General features: G+C 41.3%; 1 protein-coding gene across 3 annotated transcripts; it reads left to right on the forward strand.

Moving 5' to 3' along the window:
• ppm1g (protein phosphatase, Mg2+/Mn2+ dependent, 1G) lies at nt 1-8,617 on the forward strand. 3 transcript variants are annotated; one of them, XM_023424998.2, is made up of 14 exons: nt 1-147; nt 447-583; nt 1,425-1,494; nt 1,792-1,877; nt 2,174-2,303; nt 2,592-2,703; nt 3,178-3,380; nt 3,669-3,850; nt 3,938-4,069; nt 4,869-4,971; nt 5,544-5,675; nt 5,881-6,010; nt 6,339-6,438; nt 6,908-8,617. In XM_023424998.2, the coding sequence occupies exons 2-14, from the start codon at nt 473-475 to the stop codon at nt 7,103-7,105; spliced, it is 1,689 nt and encodes a 562-aa protein (XP_023280766.1). In that variant the 5' UTR covers nt 1-147; nt 447-472; the 3' UTR covers nt 7,106-8,617. The 3 variants fall into 3 exon arrangements, with proteins under 3 accessions (XP_023280766.1, XP_023280768.1, XP_023280767.1); XM_023425000.2 differs by having other exon boundaries at nt 3,669-3,835; XM_023424999.2 differs by having other exon boundaries at nt 3,672-3,850.
• Nucleotides 8,618-14,899: the final 6,282 nt, after the last annotated feature.

Consider the following 14,899-nt stretch of genomic DNA (forward strand, 5'->3'; position numbering starts at 1 on the left):
CGAGCGCGCTCACTTCCTCCTCGGCTGCTGCTTCTCTTCGCTTGGTCTGTGTTGATAGCGGCTCCTGCTTCCACACGTGTGGTCATTCCTATGTGAATCTCTCTCTTTGGGGCCCGTTTACAAGTTCATCCTGCTCCTTCACAATAGGTAAATCCACTGTGGGCGGTAAGTGTTTGATGTTTGTGCAGCTGCGCAGCCGCTTGCCTGGTGGGGGCAGAGGATACGGCTGGAAGTTTAGCCGGTTTTGCTGCTGTTAGCTCGGTGATGTTAGCTAGCTGCGAATACGTCTACTTTTTGTTGTGGTGTCGCTAACGTTAGCTAGCTAGCAACCGTAACTAGCCAGGCTGGTTAACGCAGCCGAAGTACGACAAATGCTCTGGGTCGTACGTGCGCCTCTTCGTGTGAAGCTGAAATGTGATGTTTCCACCGTGTCACCCTCTCTCTAGGTGTAAAGCCATAGAAACCGACAACCATGGGGGCTTATCTGTCGCAGCCAAACACGACTAAGACCTCTTCCGATGGCGGCAACAGCAACATGAGCTACGGCTTCTCTGCCATGCAGGGCTGGCGTGTCTCCATGGAGGTGAGACGGAAAATGAGGGACCGGATCAAAGACAACCATGTTGCCGCCCTGTGTCCCGAACTCTGCGAGGAGAAAATGTGTCTTGAGTTATAAATGGCCGGATGAAGGGGGTGTGAGGCTTTTCTCTGTATAGGTTTGTTTGAATGCAGCTGGTTGGTGTCTCTCCAGAGTACACTGAAAGTCCGCTACACTCCTAAACCAGCTTCTCCCTCAGCATCAGCTGCAGTGATGGCTGAAATCCATAATTCATCCTCAGGGTGTTTTTTGCATGCTGAGTTACATTGTAGACACTAACTCTCAGCATTCAAGAGCATGTAATTGATGTCCACTGTGTGACCCTTGTTTCCTCGTTTGTGAAGGAAGTACTTGACTGCAGCTGACAGCATTTGAAAATCTGTTGTCTTTGTCTTATTTTGTTAAGTCATTTTTGATGAGGAAATCAAACGCATTGTCTAATCATGTATGAGTCAACTGGATGTAATGCATCAGCTATCTGCAGAATAACAATAGCTAAAATTGGTTGCTAGGTGCATGCATGTGAGTAATTAAGTCTAAAGACATGTATCAACATGTGCAGGAATAACAACACAAGGCTCTTTGTTGCTTGACAGTCATTTGCCCACTAAATGTATTTATGTTACATGACAGTGATTGAAGATGGTATGCAAGGGTCTCAATTTTTTTTTTTTTTTTTAATCATCTTATCCCCTCTTACTTGCTTTTCCTAAATGTACAGGTTGCCCTTTTTTTAACACCAGAAAAGACTTTGATTGCTATGCTACTGTGCCAATTAGTAAATGCCTGTATTTTGATGTGTATTTTTGTCTTTGTTGTTTCACAGGATGCTCATAATTGTATCCTAGAGTTTGATGAGGAGACTGCCATGTTCGCTGTGTATGACGGACATGGAGGTAACGTGCACAGTGTACAAAAAGTCTTCTATTTATAGTATTTTGCACTATATATTGCACCATTTACAGCATTTGTTTGCTAAACACTCAACAGTATTTCTAACATTGACAGCGCACAACAAGCACTGCCCACACAAACTCCACTCAGAGACACCAATGTTCTTTCCTTTTTCAATTTTTGGAGCACAAAACGCCCATTTTTGTGTAGTGTTTCCCCCTTTATTGTTTGTTTTACACACCTCTCTGAGTACTACACACCTATCCTGAGAATTTATATTACCTGCTGTTGCCATTTAGGAGAAGAGGTGGCTCTGTACTGTTCAAAGTACCTTCCTGACATCATCAAAGAGCAGAAGACCTACAAAGACGGCAAACTGCAAAAGGTGAGACGCTGTAGAGGTAACAGCCTGGCCTACACATCTTCAACAAGTTTGACAGAACAAATATCATCATGACCAGTGGTGTGTAGTTCTGCTCTGGAATAATTACAGTTTAGGTGGGATTAGAATAATCTGTGTATCATCACTGTGGTCACCTCTTTTCTTTTGTGCCACTGTCCTAACACATTCAGAACACTTTCTGAAGAGACCCCCAACATGAATCTTATTAATGTTAAACCCAATATTACACTGTGCCACTTGACTTTTACTGAAATAAACATTTTGCATGTAATTTCCAGGCACTGGAGGATGCCTTCTTGGCCATCGATAGCAGAATGACCACAGAGGAAGTCATCAAGGAGCTGGTCCAGATTGCTGGACGGCCCACTGAGGAGCCACCCACTGAAAAGGTGGCAGAGGAGGATGATTGTGAGTACACCCATATTAACGTTTAGATAGTATTGTCCGTTCGTTGTGGATGTCAGTGGTAAGACACATAATCAGGAACATCCAGCATATTAAAATATACTAATAAAAAACTAATAATGACCATAATTATTGAAAAAACACTGCAAAAGAAAACAGGGACATGAAATAAAACACAATCACTGTGAGAATGAAACAATGAACTGTCTGTCTGACAGCTGAAGTGGATAAAAACTGTAATTTCAAATCAAAATGTAAACTTTTGAGTTCAGGTTTCTGTTCTCCTTTCAGTGGACACAGAGGAGGCAGCTTTGCTCCATGAGGAGGCCACAATGACCATAGAGGAGCTGCTGGTGCGCTACGGCCAGAACCGCAACGCCGTCAAACACGCTTCTGCCATCAGGTAGATCCATACACTTCAATAGCCAATAAAATAACATTTTCTGAAAATGTTACTTTTTGCAGAAGAGTGCATCTTGTGGTAACCTCATGGAAGTCCAACCAGTAAAGTCATTAAAGATTTTATAGCCCATTGGTCTACACATAAAATTGATCCTCACCTTGTTAAACATCCTGCTACACCAACCTGTTTTAACAGGAATCCTATTACATCAAGGAGGTGATGACAGAATCATATGACACCTTTTTTAAAAGTTGTTTTTTATTTTCAGTTTTCAGTTATTCTGATGTTCCCATGTGTGTGATCTGTATGTTTGATTCAGTGAAAATCAGCCATATCCATTACATTAGATACCTGTATCTTGGCTGTAACCCAGTGAATCCAGGGTTTTGATGATAGGTTTTTGTAAAACAGCAGTTAAAATTCTTCATGTTGTTGACCCCTTTATTTCTTCTTTCCTCTGTTTTTTGTTCTTAGTGCGGCTGCTAAGAAGGCCTCCTGTCCACATGCTGAGACCTCAGGAGACAAAGGGGAAGGTGGGGAAGGACAGAAGAAAGAGGGGCTGAACGGAGAAGTGGAGGAGGAGAGCAACGGGAAGGTGAAGAATGCTGAAGGAGCAGCATGTGGGTCTAAGCTGCGAGCCTGTCGGAGAATAGGAGGAGCTGAAGGCAGTGGTGCAGGTACAGAGCTTGGACTCTGGAGTCTTCAACAACAACATTTCTTTCTACTAAAACATGACTTGAGATGTAAAATATGTCCAAAAAATGTCATGGTAATGTAGTTAAAAACAATCTACAATATTGAAATGAGTATGTGGGGGGGGGGGTGTCTACCTGCTAACAAGCATTAAAGGAAGAATCTTAAAGTGTGTGGAAGTGGCACTTATTAAATGCCCTCTCCTTAACGCCCTTATCCTCTTATTTTCTCTCTGTTACTCTTGTCCAACACCTTGCCTTTGTCCTCAACAGCAGCTGACTGTGGAGAGTCAGGAAGCTCCAATGGAGAAGAAAAGGCCGGTAAGGCAGAAGGAGATGCAGGTCCTTCCTGCTCCTCTTTGTCCTCCAAGGCTGCTGGAGATTCAAAGTCCAGGTTCTTTGATGACAGCGAGGAGTCTGAGGAAGGAGAGGAGGAGGAGGTCAGTGATGAAGAGGTGAGAGCATGAGATCAAAATAAATTTCTCCTTGGCTGTGAAAGCTCACCGTCTTTGATAAGCATTGTAATAACTTTTTTTAATTAGGATGGCAGCGAAGAGGAAGAAGGTGATAGCAGTGAGATGGAAGAAGAGGAAGATACAGAGGAAGGAGATGAAGACTCTGAGGATGAAGAGGAGGAGGAAATGTGTCTCCCTGGAATGGATGGCAAGGAGGAGGTGCGTACAAAGGGGGACTTTGCATCTGACAAGTTAACTCCTACCAACTACATCCAGTCCAGTCAACATATCGGGCCTCATTTCAGGGTCACAGGTTGCCTTGATTTTTTAATAATTGTTTAGATGTTGAGTTAAAAGCTGAATTGTGGTGTGCGAGTCTTAAGAGTGGAGCTCAAAAATATTTATAGAATGATTGTTATAATCATTGAGAGTGACCATGTCAGCTTGAGAGGGGGAACAACAATGCAGAGTTAATGTACTGATTAATCACACTTTCTGTTTTCAAGGCTGTTGATTTATTGCTGCATTCTCGACTCTATGAAAACCTCCCTGATGCAACGAATTGATGGTGATCACAAAGATATTATGACCTCGATCCACTGATTGCTTGAACAGACTTGTTATTAATTAGTTGTTGAATGTAAATGTTCAGTAGTCATAATAAAAGCATTGTATTGTTCCCCCGTGATTCTAAAAGAAATGACCAGAAACTTTTCTTTTCACTGTTGCGAATTGGCCAAACGAGCAATAGTTGTTTCTTTTTAGCCATTTAAAGAACACAGCTGAAGTTTTAAGCTATGAATCCAACAAACAGCCTGCAATAAGTTGGACAGTCGCACAGCTGCAGAAGCCAAACTCAATTATTTGTCATGACTTTGTGTAAATGGTAAAGAGGTTTTAATGGTTGCCTTTTTTTCTGTTCTTTTTTAATTGGCTGAAAAATGCCTGCAAGCTTTTATTTATTTTATGTCAGTGAAAGCCATCGTGGAATTTAAACAATGTTGTCACATATTCACAGCCTGGCTCAGACAGCGGCACCACAGCTGTCGTGGCTCTGATCCGAGGGAAGCAGCTGATCGTGGCCAATGCTGGAGACTCTCGCTGTGTGGTGTCTGAACGCGGTAAGTCAGAAACGTTTGGGGCCAGGTTACCGGTGTTATTGTAAAATGTATATTAAATAAACAGAGGAACTTCAGCCTGGTGTCTATGAGCCCCATTACAAATCTTATATCATTTTATGTTTGCTTGCTCTGCTGTTTTATTTTATAACCCCATCAGTTGTACGTATTCTGGTGCACAAAACTAAAAAATGGGATGGCAAGAATATTTCTTCTTGCCATGAAACAGATGCAGGGTGTAACTAGTGCCACCTGGGAGACCTCAAACTTTGAACACCTTAATTGGACAGTTTCTAATTATGTGATGAATGAAGAAATATTCTCAGTAGGAACCACAGTTGGTTTTCATGTTTAATGTCACTTAAATGCTTAAAATCTGCTGAAATGTTGACCTTGTTTGATTGAAGAGACTATATTGTTCATATCCCCTTACACATTAGGTGGGTTTTTTTCTCTATAATCAGATGATATGTCATGTTCTGGACAACAGCTAATCGTAGTGGAAGAGCTTTTAATGAGAGACTTTGCCGTTATCTTATATGAAATGTAAGCGCTCCCTTCCTGTGTTGCTGTAGGTAAAGCTGTTGACATGTCGTACGACCACAAACCAGAGGACGAGGTGGAACTAGCTCGCATCAAAAACGCTGGAGGGAAAGTAACCATGGACGGACGAGTCAACGGTGGATTGAACCTCTCCAGAGCTATTGGTATAGCTGAGTTTGTGTGTGACTTTTTAGACTAGTCCTGTGAGAAGCATCACAATTAAACTAATAGCACCTCTTGGTCAGTATAGATATTTTCTCTTTTGAGCTCAAATCACAATTGCACATTCTCCTCTTCTGAGATGACCACATCTGTAAACACAGATTTAGATTCTTTTTAACATTTGTAAATCTGGACTCCGGTTCTCAGGTGACCACTTCTATAAAAGGAACAAGGCTCTGCCTCCAGAGGAGCAGATGATTTCTGCGATGCCGGACGTCAAAGTTCTGACACTAAACGAGGACCACGACTTCATGGTCATTGCCTGCGACGGCATCTGGTGAGTAACGGTGGTGGTTGGAAGTGTGTCCCTGTACTTTATTTTTCAAAAGGAATCATAATTTCTTCTTCACACTTATAAACATCTGTCAGACAGCCAGTGATGAATCAGTCTACAAACCCAGCTGCCAAGAATTAACTGTAAACAATGAATTTTGTACCTCCAGAGAGACAAATTTATACAGCAGTATATTTTTTCAGAGTGTGCAGTTAATTCAAATTAAACACAATGAAACTGTTTTGATCGCTGAAAGTTGACACTTTATGAGCTTGAAGTTGTTTGTTCTTTGATTTGTCACTGTTGTTAAGTTCTGTCTCCATGTGTGCAGGAATGTGTTAAGCAGTCAGGAGGTGGTGGACTTCATCAGTGAGAGGATCAAACCAGACCAGAGTGGCAGCGCCAGGCCCCTCTCATCTATAGTGGAAGAGGTGAGGACACTTGTACATACTTGTTACACACCTGACACTTTTACGTAATGGTCACTTGTTAATAAATCAGTGGGTGACGGTTTCTTTAACTGGATCCAGAGCACTAGAATCAAAATATCTTCCCAGACATGAAACTAAAAGTAATGTGGTGTACACTCGGTGTAGAAAAATGTATATCTTAAACTTGTTTTGTCAGTTTCTACTTTAATGGACACCAAACACTGCTATACTCTATAAGCTGTTTGTAAATGTTAAATAGCTACTTCAAATGTGTCTGTGTTCTCCTTTCCTTTTCCGATAAAGGCATGATGATTTAGATGGTTGATTTTTCTCTAAAAAGAAGTATCTTATCAGTCACTTAAAACTCATGTGTAGTCATCGAGTTATCTAACTTGCAGCCTCAGTTGACTCCCAAACATTGTCCATAGTTTGCATCTTTAATTTAAAATCCCCTGTGTCCTCCTGACAGTTGGTTGACCACTGTTTGGCTCCCGACACATCTGGAGATGGGACAGGATGTGACAACATGACCTGCATCATCATCAGCTTCCGGCCACACCCGTCCCCCTCTCAGTCAGATGACACAAAGAAGAGGAAGCACCAGGAGGAGGCAGAAGGGACCGAGCTGGAGGAGAATGGAAACAGCAAAAAGGCTAAAAGTGACTAAAAGAAAAGAGAAACTATCCCAGGGGGGAGCAGCTGGTCCCAGTCTACCCAAGATACACCCAGAGACACATTCTGTTCAAAATTAAATCCTTACCTCACAAACATCAATTCACCCTAAGACAGAATTTGTAAATGCTATATGTATGCTCAAAGATCAGCTGAACTACGATCATCAGTATAGTTTTTGTCCTCTGTTTTAGGTGGATTCTCACTTTAACGGCCCCTCCAGTTATTTCTTTTGTTTGGTCTCATTGGAAAGAAGCTGGTCACACTTTAACTTTTTAAATTCAGAGGCGGCAGACTCAACACTCACTGGCATGCACATCACTTTCCATGAATTTGTAACTTTCTAGCTTGGCATTGCATAAAGGTAACATTAGGAAAAACATTTTGAATGACAGAATATTACTGTCTTACTACTTTGTAGCCCAAACTGAAACTTTATGATGCCGTGAGACTGCGGATGCTAGTCTAGTGTTGCACTGAATGTGTTGATGCCCTGTTTTAGTGTCCTCTCTGATGTTGATGTCTCACCCTGAGTTTGTTCAGGGGCAGTTTGTTTGAGTCACATTTTGACAGAGAGGAACTGAACAATGTAACTACTCCAGTCGCTCTACTTTGCCATTTCTTTTTTTTTTTTTTTTTCTTTTTTTTTTTTTTTTTTTCTCATTAGCAACCATTGAGATGTGAGGATTTTTCTTTTTTCTTTTTGTCTTGTTGGTCATATGACACCCCATACATCACCATGATCCTGCCTTTCTTTTGATTCCTACTTTGTGTCTTGTCTTGATTTAAAATCTGTAAATTTCCGGATGGTGAAAAGATGCCAGGGTTTTGTGAACGACTGTACTTTTCATCTTTAAGAGATAGCAGGGAAACGGAGACAAGTCTTACGTGTCTCTGTATGTCCATCCAGAGAGAGGTGTTGATTGAAGCCTTGGACTGGCAATCCACATACAGCTCGTCTCTAGGACTCTACCTTCCTCCACCCTATTTACTTTCCCTGTCTGTCGCCATGTTTCCATTGAAAGTTCTTTTTTTTAAGATTACCTCTTGAAGATGTTTTATTTAAAAAGTATTTCCACACAGATTGTCATATTTTTCATTTTTGATGAATCAGTCCTCTGGCAGTTTTTTAAAAGAAAATCCTTTTTGTGAGCACACCCTGAAAACGCCCTGATGCTGGACTGGAGAGGATGCACAAGGTTATTTTTTTGAGTGGAAATACAATTTGAAGTTCAGAGCACCAAGACAATGTAACTGTTTAGAAGATTCTTTTCTTTACTTGCAGAAGCCTCATTTAAAACCTTGTTGTGACTGTAAGTTTGTTTCTAGTGTACTATCTCGTCACCATGCCCTTTTTTCTGTACATAGTTTTTTCAATACTTACGTAATTGAAGAAAAAGAAAATGCTTTTTCTTTGTAATTGTGAGTCAATGTGACATTTTGGTGCATACTCTTTTGACACCAGTATGTAAGTACATACAATACATTTTTTTAAATAATGAGATAACAGTATTCCCGTGTGTTTCTTTAAAAACAACCAGTGCCAGCCTTTATTCATTATATTTATTTTTATTGTGAAATTGTGTTCATAGATGCGATTTCTGTTGAACAAACTTAAGTGACAAAAACATTTTTCAGGCATAAGTTGCTGCTTAACATCTTGATAAACTATTTAAACGCCACATAAGATGAATGAAATTAATTTTGTGTGGTTTACACGACTAATGCATATATTTTTCAATTGTTACTTTTGTGACATGACAAAGTCGTCACATCATGTTCATGTTTAAGAAGCTGCTAACTACTTTTAATGTTGTATCTACTTAAAGGCTCAATATGCCGCAATTCAAAGCAAAGTTTGCCTTTATTCGGGTAGGGACAGTGAGAATCACAGGGAAGTTGGGGAGAGAGGGGTTGACATACAGCAAAGGGCCATAGGTCGGACTCGAACCCAATGGATGCTGCGGTAAGGACTGAGCCTAAGGGGTACTGGCTCTACCAGTTGAGTCATCGGGACCACCCCCCCCCGAGATGTCTTCCCTTCTTGCAGCAGCGACTAAGCTGATGTTCAACTGTCCCACAGGACATCTCCACAAACACTGAACTGCTCCCAGCACCACTTCTACCAGCCAGACTGATTGAAAACACTTGTGTTTCCCTGAGGATAAACGCTTTCCATTGTGAGGTTTTCTTTTGTGCCAAAATGTGAACTTCGCACATACGATGACAATATGAATTGGAAAGTACAATTACTGTACAAACAACACATCAGAGGGTCTATATTCAGTGACAGTATCGATTACAGGCAGGAAGAGAGTCAGGGAGTACGGCTCACTTATAAGTTGGGCAGGGATCTATTTGTTCATGAGGGTGAGAGGTAGAAAACTACTACTGCAAACACAGAGATTAAAGATTCAATTAAACTGATGTGCAACATCTCTGCTTAGGTTGAAGTTTGGTGGAGGTATGCAGTCCATGTCACTCAAGGACAGTCTGTACACACATACTGTACATGTGGAGTTTTTTATCAAAGGAAGCTAAAATATTGATTTTCACATGAAAATATGGTTAATCACAGGTTTAAACATAATAATAGAAATAGATGAAAAGTCAGGGAGTGTGGGAGGTTATTAATTAATGTCTGTACCAAATTAAAGGACCATGCATTCAGTGAGGAGGGTAGGACAGATTATCTACAGACTTTCCTGCAGATGGCAGCAAAGACATGTGGAGCGGTCACACTGTGCCTTTGATACAGTACGTTATGATCCCAGAAGCAGGGAGATGTAATCATGGGCCACAAAGGGCAAAAACTCAGGAAGCGTTTCATCCCAGATAGTGCAGGTGACTCACACACCTTTAACCAGTCAGGACAAACTAGTCAGAACAATCCTGTCCATCCTCCTGTTGTCTTTGAATCTCATGAAAACTGTTTGCCCTCCATGACAGATGATCACAGTCCATCTCATGAAGGCACCGTGAGTTAGTTATACTTTAAATCTCCATGGAAACAGTGAAGCAAAGGAGGACAGACTTTAGTTCCCATCGGCCTCGGGGGCCTCTCTGCCCTGCCCTGCCATTGGCCGCTGCTCTACAGGCCTGGTGGCTGCTCGGTTCCCCGAGGATCGCTGCTGCTGCAGGAACAATAGAAAGCAAGAGAGGAAACACACACTGTCCTTGGAATCTAAAAATGTCATCGCAGACACACACACACACACCAGAATACACATATTTTCTGCCTGTCTTTAACAGACAGGATGTTTTTTGTTCTCATAGTATAGATTAGCAGTTTCAGCAGTGTGTGTGGATACAGAGAGTATGTGCAAAGTTTGTCAGGCTGGGTGTTCATTCTCGTGCTAACAGAGACAGAAATACAGGCCAAAACACATTTTGTATGTGTGTGAATGTGACTGTTTTGTCCTTGGATTTATAATGAATATAATTAAAACTACTCCGCTCTGTTTGTGGTTAGATTACCATCCTAGAAATAAGAAGCATGTCTCCCTCTTCACTGGCCACAGCTGCACTGCCTTTTCCAGCTGCCCAAAAACATTTATTACCTATAATATTTTGATTTCTAAATGGTTTTCATGGAAGACATGTTGGCATATTTCTTATATACTACAGCTGTTCCAGGCTGACTTTTCACTGCACTAACTATAAAAAATGTTTCTAAAAGGCCACTACTATGTAGCTCAATGGTGGCCTTGTCCAGCTGTTTGTGTTGGGGGAGTTGCTTCTGTCTCCAGACTCTTAAAGTTGACGAATGGCTGTGGAAGAGAACCACAGGAGTCCAACTAGACCTGCAATTGTACATATAGAACAGCGTACGTGTACGTGTGTGTCTGCGTGCTCGTGTGCGTGTGTGTCGTCTAGCCAACAGCTCTTATATAGAAAGCGAGACCACAATAACAGGTTGTAGTTAGACACTGTAAGCATTCATCAAGACTTGCAGTCTTTTCAATCTCCTGCTCGCACCCCTAAAACTGCATTGGCCCTGTTGCCCTCACATTGCAGAGCGTTCAGCAATGTCACATACACACGCACACACAGATACACACACACACACACACTCCAGTGGTCACAGAACTTCTGAGAGCAAAAATAGTTTACTACAAGGTCTTTTTCAGAGTTGCATACCTCTAAACTGCATTCCTGTTACTAATGTTGTTATCACAGCATAGCAGCAATATTAGTTGCAATAAAAGATAATAGTAATAATAATAATAATGATAAGGCTGGATGGTATTTATTTCAGGTTTAGAAACAGATGTTGCCAGGAGGATGAAAAATTGATTCATACTTTTCTCTTGCTTTCATTCACCTTAAAGGTGATATTTGTAAGTTTTCTCTGTCGCAGATCTTGGTTTCTTGCCGGGAGCGGTGATTGTTGCCTGTCAAGAGTTTTGGCCATTGTTGTGTTTACAAGTCAAGAGGTTATAGTATGCTATTGGAGCAGCGTTACATCTTCAGGGCAGATTGGAGGCTACAGTGGCTCGCTATTGGAAAGTGATGAGACGGGCCGGGGCTAGCAGGTTAGCATGCTAACTTCAGTAAGAGTCAACCTTGACATTACTATCCACTGCTGGAGTTTGATGTTTGATGCTGAACTCTCGGTCCTTTTAGACTGGTAGCCTCAGTAAATAGGTGTTAATGCTAACACTGACTATGTAGCTATAGCAAAAACTCACAAATAGCAATAAACACCAGATCTATTCAACACACATACACTCATGTTTGTTCTTCTATACTTATCAGGACATAATGGATTTCCCTTAAACCAAACCATCGTAACTACACATCTAAACCCAACCTTTAGCCTCATCTGGATCTAAACATAACTGTAACTTGTTTTATGCCCTTATTACACAGGCGACAGTAGAGAGATGATAAAGAAGAAAAGGTGGAATTGCATGTAACAACAGCTGGACGCAAAGCGGGGAGGGTTAGTCACCCTCACACACTTTAGGTTTGAAAAAGTGAGGACCAGATCAAATGTCCTCACTCTCACCCTGACTATAACTAAAACTCCTTTCTAAGATAGAGGTACACACACATCTCAATACCCCATAACCCTGTGTCTGGCACAGGGACACTCACACACCAAGGCAGAAATAAAACACACACACACACACACACAGAGGATGTGTCTGGAACTGACATGCTGATACATCCTGCCAGCAACAGAACAGCTGACTGTGACATCTTTGTATTTCCACTGCGTGTGTGTGTGTGTGTGTGTGTGTGTGTGTGTGTGTTTGTGTGTGTGTGTGTGTGTGTGTTTGTGTGTGTGTTGTCTTCATCTGTACTTCACCAGCATCAGGCTAATCATGTTGGATAACCTGATAGTTGTAGGAAAACAAGGAAATTCCCCACATCCTTCTTTGTTTTCCTCTTTTCCTTTTCACCTCTCTTGTGCCCCCCTTGTCATTTTTTCTTCTCCACCCACTGTCACTTCCTTCCACCTCTTCACTCCACTTCCTCTCTTCCTCCCTCCTCTGTCTTCTGATCTTTCCTTTCAATTTCCTGATCACTTTGTCGTGTCTGTCTCTCTTTTCCTGTTCCTGTATTCCATCTTTCAACAAATTTCTCTTCACTCATGCATGTAGCTTTTACCTCATCTCACTTTGGGAGACCGTCCACAGCAAAATGTCCGTCTTATGATTATTCTGTCCTGCATTAGGTATAACTTCCATTTCACACTTTTTACAATTTCAAATACAATGGTTCAGTCATGGATCATGGATGCTTTCGCCTATCTTGGACGATTGTAATGTTTTGTATATATGAGATCTAAGGTCATATATTGATCAAATGTACAAGGAAACTGGAAACAGCCTGAGACACCAAGATAAGTGTACTGGAGAAGAGTTGTGTGACGTGGTTTCATTTTGACAGACCTGCACTGATCTGCACCTCACTAAATATAAACAAAGTCCACAACAGCAGGGTTCATCAGGGCAGCACATTCCTGGACCTGAAACACACACACACACACACACACACACACACACACCTGATCATTCACAAACACACCTGTACATACATGCACACACACGCACGCACACACACACACACACACACACACACACAGACACACACTTACGTATAAACGCACACAAGCGTGCATGCAGGAACTAATACACGCATATCAAGACATCAGTATGAACTGTGGGAAAACACACACACGCACGCATGCACGCACACACACACACACAAACACACACACACACACACACACACACACACAGAGGGTGCGGTCAGAGATAAGAGAGAAGTGGAAACAAGCAGCTGTCTGATCAGCGGACATACTGCTGCTCTTACATCACCCAACATTTATTCACTCTCTCATACTTTCATTCTTTCACAGCTACACATTCACCTCCTCTCTGGCTCTCCCCAACAAAATTTCCCTGTTTATTCAACATATTTGCCCTTTTTCCCACAAGAACGGATTTAATCTCTCTTCTCCTCTTTTCTCTGTTTTTTCTTTATCTTCTTCCTCTTCCCTCGATTTTTTCCCCTCATTCTAACAGTAAAGTACAGTACGATGTGATCCATCCTACCAACAGTGCAGTAATGGTAACACAAATAGATGAGAATCACAAATGAATAGAAGCCAAAACTGCTGTTGCTATAATTAATTGTCATGAGTTTTTTTTTTTTTTTTTTTGGAAGAAGCCAAGAGTTGACAAGTTGTTTGAAGTTGTGTTGCATAAGGAATATTTGCTTTCAAAGTTATGCACTTGGCGTCTAAGGTCAGCACACTGGATCTTAAAGTGATACTCCACCTGAAATATATCTTCTGAGTATGAAACATTTACATAAGTGTTTTGTCCTTCCCAGAGAACATGTGGTCAGCTTGGATTCATGATGGTAACAATGGGTAAGAACAATGACAACTTCTATGTGGAAAAAGTGTCAAAATATCAAAGGTGCTCTAATGTGTGCAAACCAACTCACACTCCCATATGTAAGGATTGAGATGACAGCAGTGTGTTTAACCAGGTTTTAACAGAGTGCAACTGGGGAAGATGTTGAGCTCAGCAATAAAGCGTGAATACGTGGACTATGATTTGGAGGTGGTCTGAGAAGTCTCTTTACATGTTTTATAGATAATTGTTCTACTGTGACAACTGTTCACTATTGAAATCTATTAAGTAAATGCTGTGTGTAGTTTAAGCTGAATACAGCCTATGTGTTTGCGAAGGCTGAAATGACACTTTTTGGTGCCATGTTGAAGTCTATAAGAGGTGGGTATTTCACACTGAAAAGATGGAGTATCACTTTAAAGCGAGATTTGTCATGTTAGTTTGGCTCTTTGCATTAAAATGTTGCTTTTGTTTGAAGAAAGAAAACATTGAAATAATCATTTTTCATGCTTCTTTTCTTTTCTCTCTAACTGTCTATGGTGTTTTCTTTCCCTTCAACCCTTTAATCATGTTGACACATGATCCTGTCATGGATTTTCTCTCTCTTCCATGTTCCTCTATCTCCTTTATTTAGTTAGTCATGGAGCAGGTCACGGGTCCCAGTGAAAGCATTTTAAATTCTCCACTTCCCCCACTGAAAATGTACTTTCTCTCGGTAATTTGCAACAGTAAATGTCCTGAATATACAGTGCAAGGACAGGTAAACATTGTACACATTAGTTTGTGTAATATAACACATGGGTGCATGTGCCAGGTGTGCTCTAAGTCTCATTTGAAGATTATTCTGGAGTCTCTCCGTGAGCTTCCATGTCGAGGACATTTAGTGCCATTACTGAGCGTAGTTCTTGACTGTGAGG

The sequence above is a fragment of the Seriola lalandi genome, unplaced genomic scaffold (genome assembly GCF_002814215.2).
Source record: "Seriola lalandi dorsalis isolate HSWRI2012SDOR001 ecotype SW California unplaced genomic scaffold, Sedor1 jcf7180002054763, whole genome shotgun sequence".
NCBI lineage: Eukaryota > Metazoa > Chordata > Actinopteri > Carangiformes > Carangidae > Seriola > Seriola lalandi.

What these genes read in the sequence shown, in the direction of transcription:
- ppm1g (XM_023424998.2), top strand. Translation starts at nt 473, where the DNA reads ATGGGGGCTTATCTGTCGCAGCCAAACACGACTAAGACCTCTTCCGAT. An exon ending in AAGACGGCAAACTGCAAAAG is followed by an intron (nt 1,878 to 2,173) that starts GTGAGACGCTGT and finishes TGTAATTTCCAG; the next exon opens with GCACTGGAGGATGCCTTCTT. An exon ending in CTGTGTGGTGTCTGAACGCG is followed by an intron (nt 4,972 to 5,543) that starts GTAAGTCAGAAA and finishes GTGTTGCTGTAG; the next exon opens with GTAAAGCTGTTGACATGTCG.